Consider the following 21,205-nt stretch of genomic DNA (forward strand, 5'->3'; position numbering starts at 1 on the left):
AAATGAATTTTTTACCAACAAATCTTTCCATACAAAACATAAATCCAACGATCACAAATCTCCGTCACACAACAAATTATCGCATCACACAACACATGTTGCTCACACGTCACACGATCAGTTTCTCTCTCAAATTCTTTTCTTCTTATTCTCATTTCCTATAAAAAAACAACATTTCGAAGCAAATGTAAAAACAGCACAAGTGAGATCACGTTCAGTCACTCGCGATCATTCAATATGTTTACATAAACTGCGTTGAAAAATATTAATATTAAATTTTTTCAATAAATTCTACCTCGACATTTGTTATTATTATTTTCTTTATAAATTATTGCGCGTTGGCGAACATAATCTTGTGATTTGCTAATTTATTTTACATACAACGGCAAAAAACAGCATTGACTGGAATATATATTTTACACAGTAGTGTAAAGTGGTTTAAATATTTGTGAGAAAAAATTGAAAAAATTGTGTAATTTAACAGAAATATACAAAAAGAATTGATATTCTTAGTGAGTTTAAATTTATTTGTATAAGAATTTTACTTTAAATATTGATTTTAATCGAAACTTGTTATTTTTGCTGATTTTTATCGTGTCGTTTACATTCTCTGTGGATTAATAAACTTGCAAATAATTGGAATTGGAATAAAGTGAATAAAATAAAAAGTGAGTTTAAGACTTGGAAACCTCTGTGGTGTTATGAGCGGCATTTAAAATTAAATTCTGCTGTGTTACGCAAAAATGTGAAACCTGAATAAACATTTGAATCACTTCTGTTGTGATTTTTCGTTTGAATTCTTGGAATTTTTGTTAGTATATTGAGTATAGTCATAGAATTTTGTGATAAACAGTTTCTTCTATGGATTCTACAGACTCTTATGCATCATATTATTTTTTTGGGAATTACTATATGAATAATTCAGTTTTATTTTCGCTTTTATGGCTTTGACGTCGTGTTTGCGTAAACATTTAATAAAATTGAGGAATTTTTTTGTGTGAATATTTTGACTGAAGTTATTTTAAGGATTGTCTCTGGTCCGGTAATAAAATCTGATTTTATGAAAGTTACAATTTTATGAACCATACTCAAAATATCAACAGATTATGCTTCAATTTGAAGTTTATTTGAAATTAATCAAATAATCAAAATTTTAAAGCGTAAATGTTTTGCTAACTTTTTAAATAATCCAAGGTGATAATGAGATCGTTTAATAATTTTTTGAGAGGTCAATACCGAGCTTAATGCGCTTCAATAGTGAGATTATTCGCAATATTTTTTAGACCTTCGTCAAATGAATAGATAGACACTTTTGTGATTATTAAAAGAATATTAAACCTGTATAATTCTCATAGAAACCATCCCGGATTTGGACAATAATTATTCTTTTGGTTTAAGAATATTCAAGGCTACCTAAAATTCTTAATCTTTTTTTTTGTTTGTTTTAAGATAGTAATAAAGCATGATGATTCATAGTTAGAGTAAAGACACTGTAACTTTGATAAATTGTAAATAGAATTTTTTTCTGACCGATACACATGAGGAATGTTTTTCAACGGATCCTTATGCCTCTATCTTGGTAAATTCATTAAACTGGCTCTTACAGGCAAAGATCAAGCGTTACTATTACAGAAATCCCATTTAGTTACTTACTTCCTTGGTGAAGTCGCAAGTGAGTCCATTGTCGTATTTAGAGTTCGTCGAACACTGCCCTAACACACAAATATCATACTCAGAGTATACTCGCTTTTGTGAGCTCATCAATGTGAGCATGCTCTTTGTATGTTTGGGCTGAATCTGCATTTAGATAATTTTTGCTAGTTTATAATTCTCATCAGAACAAAAAGACCACTATGGTACCTAAAAGCGGTCTCTTTACCTGTTGGAGTGACTTTAATTTGGTAGCCAATAGGCCTTCTCACGGTGATGACTTTCATTTGGTGTTAATTAATATAGTCGTGACAGAGACTTAATCGAATCGTTGCTTCGTCTTCTTCAATTGGTGTTTCTCGGTAGGGTTTCAAATTTTAATTATGAATGTTTGAAGCCAAGGCCTAGTCGAATGATGCATAAGAAAGTATAAATTTCAAATATATCTTATGAATAGCACAAGTGGGCAATATTCAGACACTCATCTGAAAAATGAGAAAATTGTACAATTTCTTCCTACGAAAATTGTGTTATTCTTCAATTTTCAGAGTGTCTATGTCATATAAGTCGGCTAATCGATCCGAAATCCGGCATTAAGCCGGTGAGACTTTGAATCCGATACTAGGTCTGATGTCGATCCGGACCAGGTTTTTGATTGATTTTTCGGTTTGTGCTATTTGGAGACATCTTCTAAATCAAAATTAGCTTTCAGAATATTTCTAAAAAAGTTAGATCAAGCAAAAATGATTCAATGTTTTAAAATAATTCAGAATATATAGTAATTCTCGAAGAAAAACGGCAAATAAGCAATCGAAAATACAACAGGCCATCGTGACTCTTGTCTTTGTCTCGATTCGATTAAATCCGGACTCAGGCCAGAGGTAAGTCGGCCTAAAGCAAGATTTTCGGCAATATCTATACCGTGTGCTTCCCAGAAATATGGTTAAGCTATGCGAAAAGGTTTCTCCAACATGATTCAATAAAATGTTCATTCAGGTCAATGATTTCAAATGCTTTTATGCTTTGTCTAGCTATTCTTTACAATCTTAAACGCAAATTTATCAAAAATTAAGTTTTTGCAGTCCATTCAGCGAAAAAATCAATTCATTGTTCAATATTTTTGTTTAGAAAATATTCCCATATGTCTGAAAAAATTTCTCTAAAAAATTATATTTCCTCATAAATAGCTACATAAACACAACAAAGAGTTTCCTCGTTCAAAAAGTTTCAATTTTTTTTTATCTTAACAGAAATAACAATCTATTGAATTAAAAACCGGGAGATATGTGAATACCAAGCTACGCAATTTTATATAAAATTGAAAAACAAGAGATTGGAATGTGATTTAAATATTTTTTTGTGTGAAAACACTCTATGCGCATACTTGTTATATGGAATTTCATACCAAGTTTTAAACCTAAAACAGAACTCAACATATGTACAATAAATCGGAATAAATCATAAAAAAAGAAGAGAAAAGAACGAGGAAAAAGAGAGAATTTGTCGGAAAAAGAAGAAGAGATGCTTATGGTGTTTGGTCTCACAGTGAGAAGAATTGAAAAAAAAAATTATAAAATTAATAATAATAAAAATCCATTGTGTGAATAATAAATCATGAATTTATGATCAAGTTTTTAAGTGCAATTCAATTTGGATTGGAGGAATTTTAACCGAAAAAAATTCCCAATGGTGTGAGAAACAACAACAACAAAAATAGTGAAATGTTAATTTTCGTGTGCCTATAAAAAAATAGAAATCGATTGATGATCAATTCCATCAAAAGTGACTTCATAAAATGCAATAAAATCAAAAAAAGTTAACAAGCAAAAATTTTAATTGGAATTTATTATTGTGCAATAAATGCGAATTCTGGCGTCTGAATTAAAAAGTGAAAAGAAGTGAAGTGAAAAGAGCAATTTCACTTAAAATTGCTGTTAAAAATTATTATCAAGCCGGCAATTCGATTTAATTTCTCTTTCACTGCTTGTTATTGGAATTTTTTTCCACTGCTTGTACGCGAAGCTATAATAATAGTAATAATAAAAATACAAGCATTAGCTACACAGACAATATTTTAATAGTCATTTTTAATAATATTATAAGCAGTGAGTATTAGTAGCTGTGGAAAGAAAGAGAGCGCAAAAAACAGCCATAAATTAAACTGAGAATGCACTGTGCATAGAAATTTATGTAGAATTCATAACAGCAGCAACACCAACAATACATAAGTGGATTAACAATTTTTATTAATCAAATGGTAAGGAAAAGTTTCTCTTTTTTTCAATGTCTTAAAAAATCTGACAATTCAACAGCATTAATGCTCTCACAGACAAAAGGAGAGGAAGATTAATAATTAGAAATAATTGAGGCATCCCGCATAGAAAATTGAAATATTTGAGTGTAAAATTGAGATGTAAAATTAGACGAGAATGTTATGAGTGAATGGATATGGAATCTATGTGCAGCATATGCGTTGCATGTAATATTCGTTTGTACAATTATCAAATTTATTGCTGTGGAATGTTCTTTCATGTTTCTCTTCCTTCCTTTTTCCATGTCTCTTTTGACTTTCGACATGAATGTTATTGCTGTATGCCAAACTGTTTTGTGGTTCTTCCTCAAATTTGCTGCATGCTGAATTGATTGATTGAATGATCTTGCTATAAAATGACTGAAAACCCACTGTTCAGGTCTCACTATGGGACAGAAATGAATTTTTTTCCAAAAATTATTTTCTTCGCTTAAATTATAGTCCCTAATATCCCATTTATGGAACTGATTACGAAATTGGATAATTCGATTCCGTTGCGGATATATGGCTCTTCAAAGTTTGGTTCAAGTGTCCTTTCTCATCAAACTCAAACGATCACCACCAGTCACTGGTTCAATAAAAACTCTTAAAACTTTTTTTATTTGATAGCTATGTGTAGGAGCTTAATTATAAGATATAAAAAATTATCCTGCCTTGATTCCCTTAGGGGAATTTTTGGATTTTCTATAAAAATCACAGGCATGTTGTGTTTCCGTTTGTCTGAGCCTCAACCAGTGCAACTATGGATTCTAAAAATATTTTTATATTATACATATGGATATAATCTACAACTTTTATGAACATACTATATAATTTTACTGCAGTTTTGGTGATGAAAAAAATTATTTTTTTCAAAAAAATCGCAATTTTTGGACATAAATTGCTGTAGCTCTTCAGGAATACCCATAGTAGTGGAATTTTATTGCATATTTAAATAGCTCTTACTTTATGCTATTTGAAAATGCAGTTAGTTGGAAGTCGGTATATGGGACACTTTCGAGCAATTTGGCTTTGAAGTGATAGTGAAATGGATCGACGAAAATGAAAAAATTGAATAACTTTTTTATAGTCTAACAAAAATTTTTGTTTTTACTTTAGATCAATAGATCTCATCAAGACGCGTATTTTGAGTATAAATATGTTATGCTTTGGTCAAGATTTCTGAGTCAAATGTTAAATTTTCAATTTTGACCAAAATTTTTCAGAAAAAATCACTTTTTTTCAAAAATTCAATGAAACTTGCTGGAATCTTTTTTAAAAGTTCTATTTTTTAATCGTAATCAACTTTTGTTCAGCAACTTGTCTCAAATTTACCTAATTGAGGTTGAAATTTGACAAAAACTGATTTTTAGTGCATTTTTTGAGGTTTTTTCATACAAATGCTGTTAAATCTTATCAAATATCAATTTTTAGCATCATATTATTGATTAACTTTGTGTTTTTGAAAATGATCTTTCATTTTCCGAAGAGAAACTTATCAGATATCTTGCAAAAATGGTCAAAAACTGACTTTAAGTAGTTCAAGCAAGGAGACAAAAATTTTCAAATTCACTTTTTTGCAACTAAACTGATTCAGATGACTTTAAAACTTTCAAAAATTATTAATTATGTGCAAAATTTACTAAATTACTGCTAGTTTGGCTTAGTTTAGGTTTTAAAACGACCTTTTTCATCTGATTTTAAAAATTGAAATAACTACATTTTAAAACAGTTTTTCTATAGATAATGCTTTCACAGATACTATGAAATTTTTATTTTTAGTTTAAATTTGATATTCTTGATAATGATAAATATTTTCCTTTAAGCAAATAATAGTAAAATTGCTTCATATCAATCCTACATTTTGTGAAAAATTTTAAATAAACATTTCATTAAATATGATATATAAATCCTACTCTGCATTATCAGATGAAACTTTTTTATTGGAAAAACTATTGCAATTACTAAATACGGTTAAATACTATCAAAACATGAAGTTATTTGATAAGAAAAATGAATTAAAACTATGACTGGCACTTTCTATGAAATTAGATAAAAAATGTCGTTTTAAAACCTAAACTACGCCAAACTAGCAGTAATTTAGTAAATTTTGCACATAATTAATAATTTTTGAAAGTTTGGAAGTCATCTGAATCAGTTCAATTGCAAAAAAGTGAATTTGAAAATTTTTGTCTCCTTACTTGAACTACTTAAAGTCAGTTTTTGACCGTTTTTGCAAGATATCTGATAAGTTTCTCTTCGGAAAATGAAAGATCATTTTCAAAAACACAAAGTTAATCAATAATATGATGCTAAAAATTGATATTTGATAAGATTTAACAGCATTTGTATGAAAAAACCTCAAAAAATGCACTAAAAATCAGTTTTTGTCAAATTTCAACCTCAATTAGGTAAATTTGAGACAAGTTGCTGAACAAAAGTTGATTACGATTAAAAAATAGAACTTTTAAAAAAGATTCCAGCAAGTTTCATTGAATTTTTGAAAAAAAGTGATTTTTTCTGAAAAATTTTGGTCAAAATTGAAAATTTAACATTTGACTCAGAAATCTTGACCAAAGCATAACATATTTATACTCAAAATACGCGTCTTGATGAGATCTATTGATCTAAAGTAAAAACAAAAATTTTTGTTAGACTATAAAAAAGTTATTCAATTTTTTCATTTTCGTCGATCCATTTCACTATCACTTCAAAGCCAAATTGCTCGAAAGTGTCCCATATACCGACTTCCAACTAACTGCATTTTCAAATAGCATAAAGTAAGAGCTATTTAAATATGCAATAAAATTCCACTACTATGGGTATTCCTGAAGAGCTACAGCAATTTATGTCCAAAAATTGCGATTTTTTTGAAAAAAATAATTTTTTTCATCACCAAAACTGCAGTAAAATTATATAGTATGTTCATAAAAGTTGTAGATTATATCCATATGTATAATATAAAAATATTTTTAGAATCCATAGTTGCACTGGTTGAGGCTCAGACAAACGGAAACACAACATGCCTGTGATTTTTATAGAAAATCCAAAAATTCCCCTAAGGGAATCAAGGCAGGATAATTTTTTATATCTTATAATTAAGCTCCTACACATAGCTATCAAATAAAAAAAGTTTTAAGAGTTTTTATTGAACCAGTGACTGGTGGTGATCGTTTGAGTTTGATGAGAAAGGACACTTGAACCAAACTTTGAAGAGCCATATATCCGCAACGGAATCGAATTATCCAATTTCGTAATCAGTTCCATAAATGGGATATTAGGGACTATAATTTAAGCGAAGAAAATAATTTTTGGAAAAAAATTCATTTCTGTCCCATAGTGGTTCTGTTGGCCCACCAAATGGCAGTGAATGTTAATTGATAAAACACATGTGAAGCACACGAAAGAATCAAAAGAGAATATTTGGCATTAACAGCAACAGATTGCTGATGTTCGACTTGAATGTGAAGGAATTCCAGCAAAAATTGAGAATAAAATCGTGAGAGTCTAAAAATAAATAAATTGAACATCTTTGTGCCTTTTTTTCTCCTTTATATTCATTCAAGTTTCTTTCTTGTTCTGTTCATTCACAACATATGAGTCATCGCTAATTTTTCTATTTTAAGCCTCAAAACTGCTGATAAAAATTTCTATTTCATATCCATTGTTTATTTTACATTTTGAAATTTATTCTAAACTCATTTTTTAGTTGCTGATAAGCAAAACATTTCTTTAGTTATTGACTCGGTCTCGCAACTGTTTCTGTGTCATTCCATATCTCCTACTCACTTCTTCTTCATTCCTAGATATGAATGCCTACATATTCATATTATGTGCTATAAAAATGACTTTCAACATGCGACAAATAGTGTCGTTTATGAACATTTTAGGTGTTATTACAGTATTCACAATATTTGGGATCAGAATCATTAAATTTGAGTCTTATTCTAGTCCAAAATAAAGCTATAACAGTCAAAATAATCTAAATAAAGATCAATTCCGTATGATTAATACACCAACCTTCTCAAGACTCCAATTAGCTTCTTCTCACACAAAAATAAGCACTTCATTAGATGAATTGATAGACGAATATTTTGCAGCACCCACAGACACAACAAATGGAGATCATCGTCATCATCCAACACGCGACATCAACCAATTTATTATTATTATGATGATGACGACAAAATCGCTTTACAGAGTGTGTTGACTGTGCAGATCTCTTGCAAATAAATTTATTGCAATCACAGTTCACTCCTCCGATAAATATTATTGCCTTTATGTCTCGCATTTGCAGCCTTAAAAGCCAAAAACGGAAATTTTATTGCCCACTTATGATTTTTTTGCCTTCACTTTCTGTCTCAATGAGTTGTGGCTGATAGCTCTTCATTCCTACGGAACTTTATGTGAGATTCACACAATTATGAAAAAATTTTATTGAATGAATTTTTGAATCAGTCGAATGCCTTTTATCAAAGTGACATAAATGACTTAAACTGTAATAATTTAAAATTTATGACCGCATACTTAACGGAATGCCTGTGTGGGTGCACTGAACTCAATTTTTCATATAAATTTAGAGCAATCAGCACCTGACGTCGCAAGTTTTTTTTGAATGTTTTGATGATGCGGAAAATTTATTTATTTTTAATGCCTTAATGCTTGAGTCGTAAAGATATTAAATGTCCATTAGTTTATGTATTAATTTCATGCAGCATCGCCTGAACTCTCACTTGTTAGTAAACGAGTGAAAACTTTTTAATTAAGCTATGCATTTAGCCTAGCTGCCATTGAATATTAAATTTAAATGTCTCGTATGCTCAGCCATGACTGAAAATTTGTTTGAACTTCACTGCGCCTTTTCAGCATCAATATAACAGCATGAGCAGCGATGAAAACTTCAACTGTCATTTTTGTGTCTTTTTTGTCATGCATAAAACTTTTTTTTATATTTGACGTATAAGCAAAAAGTAAAGCGTAGAAAATTTAGAGCGAAACTTAATCGAAAAGTTTTTTTCATGGTTTTGTTGCGTTTTTTGCCATTTTTGTGAGATGCGAGAACTCATTCCAGTATGTACGGTTAATAACATATTTGGCGATACTAATTGCTTTTCCACACAGATAATTGAACGACGTACAAAAGTTCATCTCGACAATAACAGAAGTAACGCTTCATCACATGTTTTGGCACTTCCTATTCTTATTTTGATAATTGGTTGAATGTGGCGTCTTGTTCCTGTACAAAATCCATCTCTCAATGACTCATGTTCGCGAAAATATTTTTCAAGATCTCAAGTTCCATTGAACATACATAATTCAGTACGTAAATTGCCGATACTAGACATAAACAGACGATTACAGCTCGGATGAGAATCAACAATCGAAAGCAAGGTCACAGCTGTATGCACAATACACACATGTCCATGATAATACATTGATATACAATTTATGAATTAAAATTTATGCTTGAGAAGTAAAAATAAATTTTTTCGAGACCTTAAAACAGTTTCCATTTCAGCAAGAAAGATGATATCGAGTTAAAAACGTTACGGTCATCATCATTGTGGCGTGTCTGTCGATTTTTATATTCTGTTGATTTTTTCTCTTTTGCTATAAAATTGAAATTTACTAGATTCGTGATTCATGAAATAAAACTTTTTGTGTCTCGAGTCGATGAGAAGATTTTACTGCTTTGTGTTTTCATCTCAATTTTTAAAATCTTTGATGCTTTTATTAATGACGATCACAATCATCATCTGGATAATTACTTTAATGTCTTTTTATAAAAGGGGAAGTGATTCCCAAAAAATTATGAAGTGCTACAGTGTGATTGACAAGAGAAACAATTTTGTTGTGTAATATTCAGCTTCTGTTTAAGCATTATTTACCTCATCATGAATTTATTTTGCGAGATTTATCTGATTGTCTTTAGGAAATCTTAGCTGGTTAGAATTTTAATTCCACAGATCGAATATCTTGATATTCTTTATGATTTAAGAGTGCTGAATGTCAATTAGGAGAGTGAGTAGCTAGCTTAACCTGAGAAGCTAAGCTAATCATCCCCAGATCGCCACACCATAAACATAGCAATATGGCATCTAAGTAGTTCCACTTCAAAACCTTAACTCAATATAACCAGTAAATACTTCATCCAAGCTTCGTCTAAATCAAATTTACCAACAATTCATCCATCCATAAAGATAGATTTGTTTCCAATTTAACATATTACATCAGCATAGCTACAACAGCAAGTTGAGCAAAGCTAAGCAATGAATGAATGAACAGAGATTGAAATAAAAAAAATTCTTTTCATCTTCTTCCTAAAAATTGATTGTAAAAAAGGAATTTTAAATGCTTTTTGTGTCTGTTCGCTCCATTGATTCTCATTTGAATTGAATTTTAGCAATTTAATAATAAAAAAATAGTTTTTTTTTACATAATTGGTTCCTGTAGTCGAATTTGTGTCAAATTAAATGTGAGAATTGACTTGAATTTGCTTCAATTGATTTGGAATTTGCAGAGCTCAAAGTCGATACACTTGAAGTCGACCTGACTCAAAACATGTCGACTTCTTGATGACTCGACTCGATTTTGAGCTCTGGGTATTTGCCCATGTTCCTTACTCTTGTTTTTAGTCTTCTTTATAATTTCTAAATTTATTTAAATTGAGGAATTCCGAAGTGAAAATTCTTAATTTCAACAAAATTCATTTGACCTCGTGTGGTGAATAAGGTCAATGAAATTAAAAGAAGAGAAACGCACGAGCACCAAAAATAAAAAACAAAACAAAATCGCTTTAATTTAATTTATTGTGAGCATCAAGTTGAAGTTTCTGCTTTTCTTCACAACATTTTAGAGCTAGAAAAATAAACAGAATGAAGCATAAACACGAAGAATATATAAAATTGAGATGAAATACAAGCAGATGAAAATGGCACTGAATTTAAAGTCTAGAATCTAAACTTTTTTAATTTTTGATGAGCATTTTTCAGAAAAATTGAAATTGATCTGAAGAAGTTTAATTGAATTTTTCATCTTCAACCATAAATTAGAAACTATTTGGGGTTTTTGTGGCAGCATGTGTATATTCGCATGACTGGAAAATTAAATTGTAAATGGAAAATTTTTTTATAGACTTAAGTTGAGTAATAATTAACTTAAGTACTATTTAATAATGGAAATTATATGGTATTTAGTACGTGATCAGTACCATATGCTTGATAGATTTCGACATTAATGCTGAGTTGATTTCACCAAAAAAAATGAAAATGTAATTGATGAAAGAAAGTTTTATAGAAAAATGTGGGGTCTTTTATTGTTGTTGTTGCTGGGATTCTCTTGTAACTTTTTCAATTTGACATGATCAAGTATTGTTCAAAAAAATGTTTTGTGCTTCTTAATGTATGTTGCATGTCTTTTATAATCATTATATTTTTGGATTAATTACTAGCTGTCATATCATCACTAAATCAACTCTACACTCATCTATGTCGTAAAATTTCTAAGCACTTTTTATTTTTTGGGATATATTTAGAGACGACTAAGGCGTGGAACTGCTAGAAATTTGGTCAGTGGTGGACAATCTGTATACCATGGTGCTCTAGTGGGTTGACAAAAATTGTTAAAAATGTCATGAATCGTATGTCCGAAAATGTCATGAATGTAAACTAAAGCATACATTCTTCTAAGGAAAAAATTGAAAATATCTGAAATTTCACGTCTAAGGTTCTAGACCGTGGTTCAAAAGATGGCTAGGCTTAAGCCAGGTTAGACTTAAGCCTAAGAGCAGTGTTGTCCAAACTTTTTTGTCACTCGACACACATTGATGATTAGCCATGACTGATACCACACACGAAATGCGACTTATGGCATTTCCAATAACTTTTGGACATAGTGTGGACAACACTGCTTTAAAGCAGTTGAAAGACAGTTTCCATACCTTGAATACAACTTGTCTAAGTCAATACTGATTTTTATTCAGACCAAAGCTTTCCAAAATATGTTTTGTATAGCCAAAGATTTGTGTTATTTAAAAAACACGCAAATTCATAAACAGCTGCTTCTTTGTTTCCTTGTTTTCGCTTTGTGTAAGCAATCAGCTGTTTACCTTCATTTAGTCAAAAAATGTGGTTTAATTTTCGTGAACTTTTGCAGGGTCAACTTCCCATTTCAGCAAACTTTCATTATTATATTCAAGCACACAAAAATCTAATTCCATCCGAAAAATCCACCTAACTGTATCTTGGTCATGCAAACATTATTTTAGTCTATTTCTTCATGTCTCTCTCTTTATTTATGTTAATAATTCTTTTCTTAATCATTTTGTTTGAAAATTGCCTTTAGGCATGATTCTTATTCATGCAGAAAATCACTAAAATTATCCAACATACGTTCTAAATTCGACAATTTATATCCAACATTCATCATACTCATAACTTTAAATCTAAATAGAATGTGACTTCTATATTGGTAATTTACGTATCCATAATTGAAAAACTATTTTAAATATGAATAGATTTATGCTGGTTAAGCATGTACATACATTAGGGGGTGTTCAGTTGTTATGTAACGCTCTTTAGGGATGTTGGAAGAGGGACGTGGGGTATTGAGGGTTATATAGAGACTTAAGCATGGATACGCATAGGGGAGGGTGGGGCATGTAAAAAAGTCTATTTTATGGACCGCTAACTCATTACGTTACGTAATAACTGAACATCCCCATCATACATTGCCGTACTTTTTTGTAACGTTCTCGAAGCATTTCATTCCATTCAACTAGATTTAAGATAAAGCAAATATGGCTTAGGTAGATACAAAAAAAAAACTATAATGATTGATGTTATTCGCCTGTTCAGTCAACGCAAACGAATGAAACAAGTTTTTGACCTTGCGAAAGACAATTAAGTACACATGACGAATAGTTCTCTAGCTATGTATGAAGTCACAGCAACAAAGAATATTCTTAATATCAATAAAATAAATAAAAATCGCCAGCCGTGTGAATATGAAAGGGAAAATATTTTTTTAGAGAGATAAATGGATGAGCAAATCTGAATGTGAAAGTTGAATGCATAAATCATGCAAACATGAATTAAATGAAAACTGAAATGAATTTTTTTTATTTTTGTTCGTATACTTTTTTATGAGCAGAAAGTGAAATAAAACCACATAACTTATTCAGCAACATTTTGAACTGACAGTGATATTATCATTTTATGTGCCCAATTAGTATGTTGTCTGTCAAAAATTTTTCGTTATTTTCCATATTTTGGTATGGAAAATAAAAGTTACGTGATTGGTATTAAAGTGATTTTTAAAGTACCTGTGTGGTTGGGATGGAAGTTTTTGCTGTTGATTGTTGGATTTTTTGATGAATTTATACACGCACATTTAGTTCCGAGACTGAGACCAAGTTACCAAGTTACCTGTCCTTTGACTGCTTGGAGATTGAGACCAATACACCTCAGACCTTTAGTTCTTAAAGACCGATGCCAAAACTTCTCGGATCTTTGAATCCTTGATTCTTTGATTGAAATAAAAACTTTTCAGTCATTTGGTTCCTTTAGAGACTGAGTCCAAGGTTTATCAGACATTTGGTTCCTTTGTAGATCGAGTTCAAGACTTCCGAATCCTTTAGTTCCTTTGGAGTCTGAATCCAAGACTTCCCAGTCATTTGGTCCCTTACTTTGTTTCCATGAAGTCCGAGATTAAGACTTCCTTGTCCTTTGGCCACTTGATGACCGAAATCAAGACTTTCCAATCCTATGGCATTTTGTATACCGACACCATGATTTCCCAGTCGATTGAAGTCAAGACAAAGAGTAATCAGTCCCCTAATAGGCAAAGAGCATACTTTCATATTATAGAAATACTCTTTCGGTACCTAAAAGCGGTCTCTTTGTATGCTAAGGTGTTTTGGACCTTGAAGAAAACTTCACAATCCTTTTGTTTTTTGAAATTTCGATCTAGGTCTCGGTTCCGGTCTTGGTGTCGATGCCAGTCTCAAGAATTTATCAAAACTGATTCTTTAGAAATCCCCAATTTTTAACAATTATTTAATCTAATTTTCCAGGAAGCAACAACTCTTCCATTGCCTTACCGTCCAAGAAATGTCACACATTAAAAAGTCAGCATCATTTCGTTCTCGTATACCAGTCCGTAAAACAAGTCGATTACAACAAAGGAGATGCTCTAGTCCACAATTGTTGCTTGCAACCTCATCATCTACATCGCGTATAAGAAACAAAACGACACCAAATCATAGATTATTTCATGAACGTTATTATTCATCGTCGAGCTATTCGAGTAGTGACGAGAGTAGTCACGATCAGGAAGAGCCCATACAGGTCAGTTTTTATAAATTTTATATTTTTATCGATAGAAATGGCTTTAAGCATTGCCATATAAAAATAGAATCGACACAAAAAAAGGAGAATCAATTCCATTGTAGTAAACAATATGAATAGATGAATGGAAATAACAAATATAAAGAAATTCTCATATTATATTCCAGATGCTACTAAAGAAATCAACTGTTATTGATAAAAGCACTTTACCAAATGATCCAGCCGATGCAATGAGCTTAAATGGGTTTCTCGATAACGTAAGCTGCGAGAATTTGTCGAGTCCGCACAGTCCACAAATGAGAATTAATCGATTACCACAGAACCAAGGTGAGTGGAGAATAAAAAAATAAAATATTTCTTTATATTCGTGCCGTGTTTTATGGCTGAAGTGAGATTTGTGTGGTTAATTTGGTCAGCATATTGCACGTTCAATTTTGTTGAAACTTTAGAAGGAATTGTATTGATTGGTGGAGACTTGTAAACTGTAATTTAACGTATTCATGTTAGTAAATGAATTTAGATAAATTTGAGGTTTTGTTTGAACATGTTTAGGTACTGTGAAATGTTCAGGTAGAATAAATTAGAGAATAAATTAGAAATTCATTCAAGATCTTTTAAATCATAGTAAACTTTGCATTTTCTACCTTCAGTTGTTTTGATTTTGTTTCCATTGATTATTATTAATTATTGAAATTGGTCAAGTATCTTATTGACACTAAGAGTTTTAAGACCGTATAACGCGAAACAACGAGTTAGAATTTGAAAATTGACAGTGTAGTTTAGAAAGTTAAGAACAATGGATACGGATTCGAGTGATGGTAAAAAAAACAATCTAAGCTAGAATTAACATTAGTTGCAATAAATATAGATGCTTAATTTGCCTCAACATAACTCATAAGTTTTTCGACTAGCTAGTTAGTCAACCCATTCCGAAATACATAGCTCAAAGTCGACTCAAATTATGTATGGAAATGTCTACTCGAGTCGACGCGACTCCATATAAAATGCATGTCAATTTCGAGTTTTTCCTTATTTACTGCGTAAATTTCCTTCTTTGGGATCTTCTTTTATGACTTAGGGCAGCCATCTGCTGTCTTTTTGCCGGGACACTGCTGTACGTTTCACCCTTGCTGCTGTGTCCCGACAAAGCCCCAAAATATCCCGATTTTTTAACAAATCGAAAACTCCATACAAATATTGGAATTTTTGACAAATTTCGAACATTTTCGTTTTGAAGATGCGGGTTCAAGCCCAGGACTGAACATATTTTTTTACAGAATTTCAATTAATTTCTGCACTTTTTTGCCAGCTCCTAACGTATTTTAATTAGTTCTTTCAATATTAAGACTCAAAATAGTAAAAAAGAACCCCAATAGTGCCAAGTTCAGAAATGCCCAGAAATATTCAATTTGAAATTAACGGAATTTTTGTATTCAAAAATTTATCTACAGTTAGTAAACTGTAGATAACTGAATATATTCTGAATATTATCTACATGTTAGTAACTGTATATATTCAGTTAGTATTTTTCCGAACCCTAGAATACATACGAACTATGCCGACTTAATTCTGGCCTGTGGCCGGATATAATCAAATTTGGCTTAAAGTCAGGGTTCAGCTGGTTTGGATTCGGGTTGCCTTCCTACGTCGTGTACCTTTCGAACTGGTTATGTTTCCGAAGCATAAACACTTCGACAAAATGTCTTATAACGAGACTTTAAATTCAAAATTGCAAACCAAAATTAAGCTATTAAGCAGTTTAAGCTTTCTTAATTCATTTAGCGAACGGGTTGAGACGGGATGATGAGACGAAACTGGGATGAGACGGGACTGGGATGAGACGGGACTGGGATGAAACGGGACTGGGATGAGACGGAACCGAGATAGTTTTGACCCATCATGACATTTCCGGATATTTTTAGTTTCATTATCGGGAACTCTCAAAGCTCGAAATCATCTCGAATTTAACATAAAGTTGAACCAACTCAAGTCAAATTTCCATACAAAATCTGACTTCTATCTCTGCTTTAAATTAAACTGCTGAATAATCTTAACAAGATCAATGAACATTTTTCAATACTGAATCATAATGACTTGCCTGAAACTCAATCGTCATAAGTGACATCATATTTATTTAAAAATCTCAGCTTTTCTATTGATTTATTGCAACCAAAAATCAGTTAATATTCACAACGGTGTGAATAATCCGTCAAAACGGTGAATAAAATTCAATTTTAAAAACTATCATACTTGCATATTTCCACATATGAAAATTCAATTTAAATGGAATCATATGAGATTAAGGATTGTCAAAAAACAGATAGAACTTTATTCATATTTTATGAATATAAAAAGAAAGGTTGCAAGCATAAAAATTCCGTATATTTAAATTTTATGTTCCAAATTCGTGCATAAAATATGCTTTCATGTTCCTCACTAATAGCTACACTTAATGCACTTGTACATGTTAAATTACCCTTCTTATCTATTCTTTTCTTTCTTTTTATAGATGACAAATTCATCGAGCAACAAAGAATTGAGGTTATAGCTGCACATTCAAGCTATGAATCACTTGATAAATTTAATTCAACATCCGAAACACTTAAAATAACAGATGATTATCATTTGAATAAACAAAACATCATTAGCAATATGAATCGGAATATATCAAATGAATACAGTAATAACAACAACAATAGTATTAATCATAAAGCAACAGAGTTACAAAATATGACGCAGAATAATAATAAAAATAATTACATGTTGATGAACAGCATCGATTATAACAGTTCACTTAAAAAGAACAAAGAAAGCAACATCATCAATTACGATCCAAATGGTGGCATTGATGATGAGATTGAGGCAGCGCTGAATAAGCAAAAGCAACTCAGTGATTGGTATTATATAAAATCTAGTCCAAAACCCAAGCCAACAAGTCCATATGAGAGACGAAAAGTGAATAAGGCATTGTCTGGATCTAATCAAAAAATTGGACTTCCAATGCAACCGCCATTGTTGCAACTTAATGGATCATTCGATAAACAAAATTCATCAACCGACCAAATAAATTACATAAGTGAAACAACATTTGTACCGCTGCAAAAATACAGAAGTAATGACTATATCGATCCATCATCGCAACTTCAAGTGAGTGAATATATCGAAGAGAAATCACCACTTAATACCTATAAATGCTTTAGCATGAAATACTCAAAAAATCCATCGGGAAAATTTATGGATGAATCTAAATTTGGTGAATTTACGTCGAGTAGCTTTGAGCACGTGAATGTTACGGGATTATATGATAATCGATATTCTGAGAGTGATATAGGTAATGAAGATTATGTACAAAGTTTGAGACTAGCTGCAGCTAAAATGAGGCCATTGCCTCAAGTGCCTATGATAAACAAACAACAACAACAACAACTTATTCAGGTATGCAAAATTGCTCTTTTGATCATTTTAAGATTTTTTTCTACCTACCTACTTACCATTCATGCTGATTATTTTGTTGAAAACAGACGATATCCAATGGGGGTGGTCATGATGGGGAATTATGAATTTTTTAAGATTTTGGGACAAAAAGTCATGCTTTTAAAAAAGCGATGTTGCTCACCCTGCAGCTTCTTTTGATGTACAACCTCTCTCTTCTATAGATATCATTACTTTTTTCTCTTATATCTATGAATGCAATTAGAATCGTTTGATGTATCTTTGAATGTTTGTTTTCTCCCATTGACGACTGGTCATGTTGGATGGACATTTTAAATCAAGATTTTCTAATTGACTCATTAAAAAATATTAAATTGATGATGCTTTTCTGAAAAATTAAGTCAAGTTTTGTGGGACATTTAAGCTGAAGCAACTTGTGTTGTAATTATTTACTAGGGGCGGATTCAGGGAGGGAGGAGATTTGGGGGTCGGACCTTATTAGAAGAAACTCTTCAATTTGCTAAAGCATTTCAAGAAAAAAATTCTAATACCTCTATTAAATTTTTGCAATTTAACTAAACACTTACTTGCTTAGCTGGGTCGCACGAGGGCCCATTACCTCGAAACCTTCGGCCAGATTTAACTATATGCCAGGATCATATTCAGGGGGCGGGTGATGGAGGGCTTCAGTGTCGAACACCATTCACTTTTTAGACAAAATTCATCAATTTACTTGAGTTTTTCATGAAAAAAGTTGCAAAACTTCCCTAAATCTTTGCGATTTAACTATGCGCAAGGAGCGTACTTAGAGGTTAAGGGGTTGTAGGCTGTCAAATACCCAACACCCCTATTCCCCTTTTGGAGAAATCCATCGATTTGCTAGAGTTTATTGCTAAAAAAATCCCAAAAAAGCTCTAAATTCTCACGATTCATAGCAAAATTTTTGTAAAATATAAAAAAATATATTAAATTATTTAAATTCAGTTTCTATGAACGAACATATGCCATGTGAAAAAGGTGTGTCTCAGCATAGTCTGAGGTTTCTTAATTTAGGTACAAAAAACTCTTTAACTTCATTTTTCACTTGCTATATGTCTTTAAAATCATTCGTAATTATCAAAGAAAATTCAAGCAAATTAAGCCAACCGCAACCACAGATTGACTCAATTTATCCTTTAAATCCAATTTTCATTCACAACTACAACTATTTTGTTTATTTAGTCCAAATATTTTTTCAAAATAGCTTAAAATCCGACATTCAACACTCAATTAAATTATCCAATTAATTCCAATATATCTAATACTTTTGACAAAGTATCAATTTGCATCAATTATGACTAAACGCATGATGTCATTTGAAACTGAAATTATATTTAATTTTAAAGAATCGTGACTGAAAACTTTTAATTTGATTTGCGAAACATTTTTTTGCTTAAAAACGTGTTAAAAACATCAATTTGAAAGCTTTATTTACATGTAAATATCCTGTTCACGGGCAGCACTATGGGGCAAAATGAAAAAGGGACATTCACTTTGTTTTTTGGACTTTTTCGAATTACACCTAGTGGATATTATTTTCTTGTAGTCCATATAGCAATAGACTTGCATGCCAAATTTCAGGTCATTTGGTGCTGTTTGGTCGATTCTGGAGCTGTTTAAAGTTGAAAAGTAGTGAAAAAACTGATTTTTTCACATCCTGTTTGACTCGGGAAATTCCATATTTAATTAAAAGATATTGAAAAACGGTTTTCGGTTCCTAATTGTACTATATAAGAGCTTTAATTTTATACTCTGGAAAGTTTATTTGTATTGGGTTTTAGTCGCAGGACTTTAGAAAATGTATGAAAATACCAGGAAAAAAAGCTTTAGGCGTCCGGAACTAACAATTTTAGGTCGATTTCCCCCATACGGAGCTATACTAGCTTAAAGTACTTACTTTCTAGTTTTCAAAACCGTTAAAACCTTTACAATAAGTACTGGGGAGCAAAAGTTATTGCATTTTAAGTTTTGGACGAATTTTTTCTCAAAACTAATGTTTCTCATATAAATTTAGAAAATATCGTTTGGAATAAGTTTTTTTATGTTTTTGTATGAATTTAGCCATTTAAGAACGGTTAGTGAAGAAATTTTTTCAAAAAGTTCAAAATTCGCCGAGTTAGAGGTACATATGCTATTTGACGACTTGACCCTTTTTCTCATCACTCAAACGGCTAGTACTTTTACATGACTAAATATTTTTCAATTCTGTTTCTTGTTTAGTGTAGCTTGTTATAATACCTTTCCAACAATATATAATACTTAATAGTTGGAAGTAGTCTTGGTCGAGAAAACGGACCCTGTTTGTGACTGACCCTTTACAAAGAAATTTTCAAAAAAGTCATTTCTAAAACTACCACTTAGAAATTAAATAATACAATGTTTTTGGGTTTTTTGTGTCAAAATATGATAGTTATGAATCTCAAAACACAAAAAATCTCATTTTGTAAACTTTCGACAACTTTAGGGGCCTTCATAGGTAACACTCAGGTAGTCTCTCAATTCTCAGATATGACACATTTTTATTGACTTTTTTTGATTTATATTGAATATTTACACTTACTTTGTGCAATATATATCAATTTTAAAAAGTATGGGTCGAAAAAAGTGATTTTTGACAATTTTGTTAAAAACAGGCTTAGGTAGGCCACAATTAATGCACTCCAGTATCCACTATGACTTAGTTCCATTCATGTTTTATATATAATTATAAAGGTAATAGTAGTAAATAGTTATAACAGAAAACAGAATGCAAAAATATTGACCCTGAAAAAAGTTATAGTCAATTAAGTGGCCCAAAAAGTGCTCAGGAAGGCAACCAGCATAGGCAAAAACACAAAAATTCCAAATTTTAATGAAATTCTCAAAGTTTTTTGATTAAAAAGTATTTATATGACATATTGATCTAAAATATTGCAGTAATTGTCAAAACTAGCGTAAAATTTGGAATTTTTGTGTTTTTGCCTATGCTGGTTGCCTTCCTGAGCACTTTTTGGGCCACTTAATTGACTATAACTTTTTTCAGGGTCAATATTTTTGCATTCTGTTTTCTGTTATAACTATTTACTACTATTACCTTTATAATTATATATAAAACATGAATGGAACTAAGTCATAGTGGATACTGGAGTGCATTAATTGTGGCCTACCTAAGCCTGTTTTTAACAAAATTGTCAAAAATCACTTTTTTCGACCCATACTTTTTAAAATTGATATATATTGCACAAAGTAAGTGTAAATATTCAATATAAATCAAAAAAAGTCAATAAAAATGTTTCATATCTGAGAACTGAGAGACTACCTGAATATTACCTATGAAGGCCCCTAAAGTCGCTGAAAGTTTACAAAATGAGATTTTTTGTGTTTTGAGATTCATAACTATCATATTTTAACCTTAAAAAACACAAAAACATTGCATTATTTAATTTTTAAGTGGTACTTTTGGAAATGA

At 31.1% G+C, this 21,205-nt stretch overlaps 1 protein-coding gene across 2 annotated transcripts in view; it reads left to right on the plus strand.

The window, feature by feature from the left end:
• The first annotated feature begins 242 nt into the window (after positions 1-242).
• LOC139095076 (uncharacterized) overlaps positions 243-21,205 on the plus strand; it is a 56,925-nt gene continuing 35,962 nt past the window's right edge. The window contains exons 1-5 of one of the 2 annotated variants that reach the window (XM_070646335.1): positions 243-512; positions 2,901-3,907; positions 14,013-14,286; positions 14,454-14,613; positions 16,796-17,721. In XM_070646335.1, coding sequence (XP_070502436.1) covers positions 14,050-14,286; positions 14,454-14,613; positions 16,796-17,721 — 1,323 coding nt within the window. In that variant the 5' untranslated portion in view covers positions 243-512; positions 2,901-3,907; positions 14,013-14,049. Of the gene's footprint in view, positions 513-536; positions 669-2,900; positions 3,908-14,012; positions 14,287-14,453; positions 14,614-16,795; positions 17,722-21,205 lie in introns of those variants that run through there. The other variant, XM_070646327.1, reaches the window with a different exon arrangement.

The sequence above is a fragment of the Chironomus tepperi genome, unplaced genomic scaffold, assembly GCF_022539635.2.
Source record: "Chironomus tepperi strain 1889 unplaced genomic scaffold, CSIRO-AGI_Ctep_v1 contig_33, whole genome shotgun sequence".
NCBI lineage: Eukaryota > Metazoa > Arthropoda > Insecta > Diptera > Chironomidae > Chironomus > Chironomus tepperi.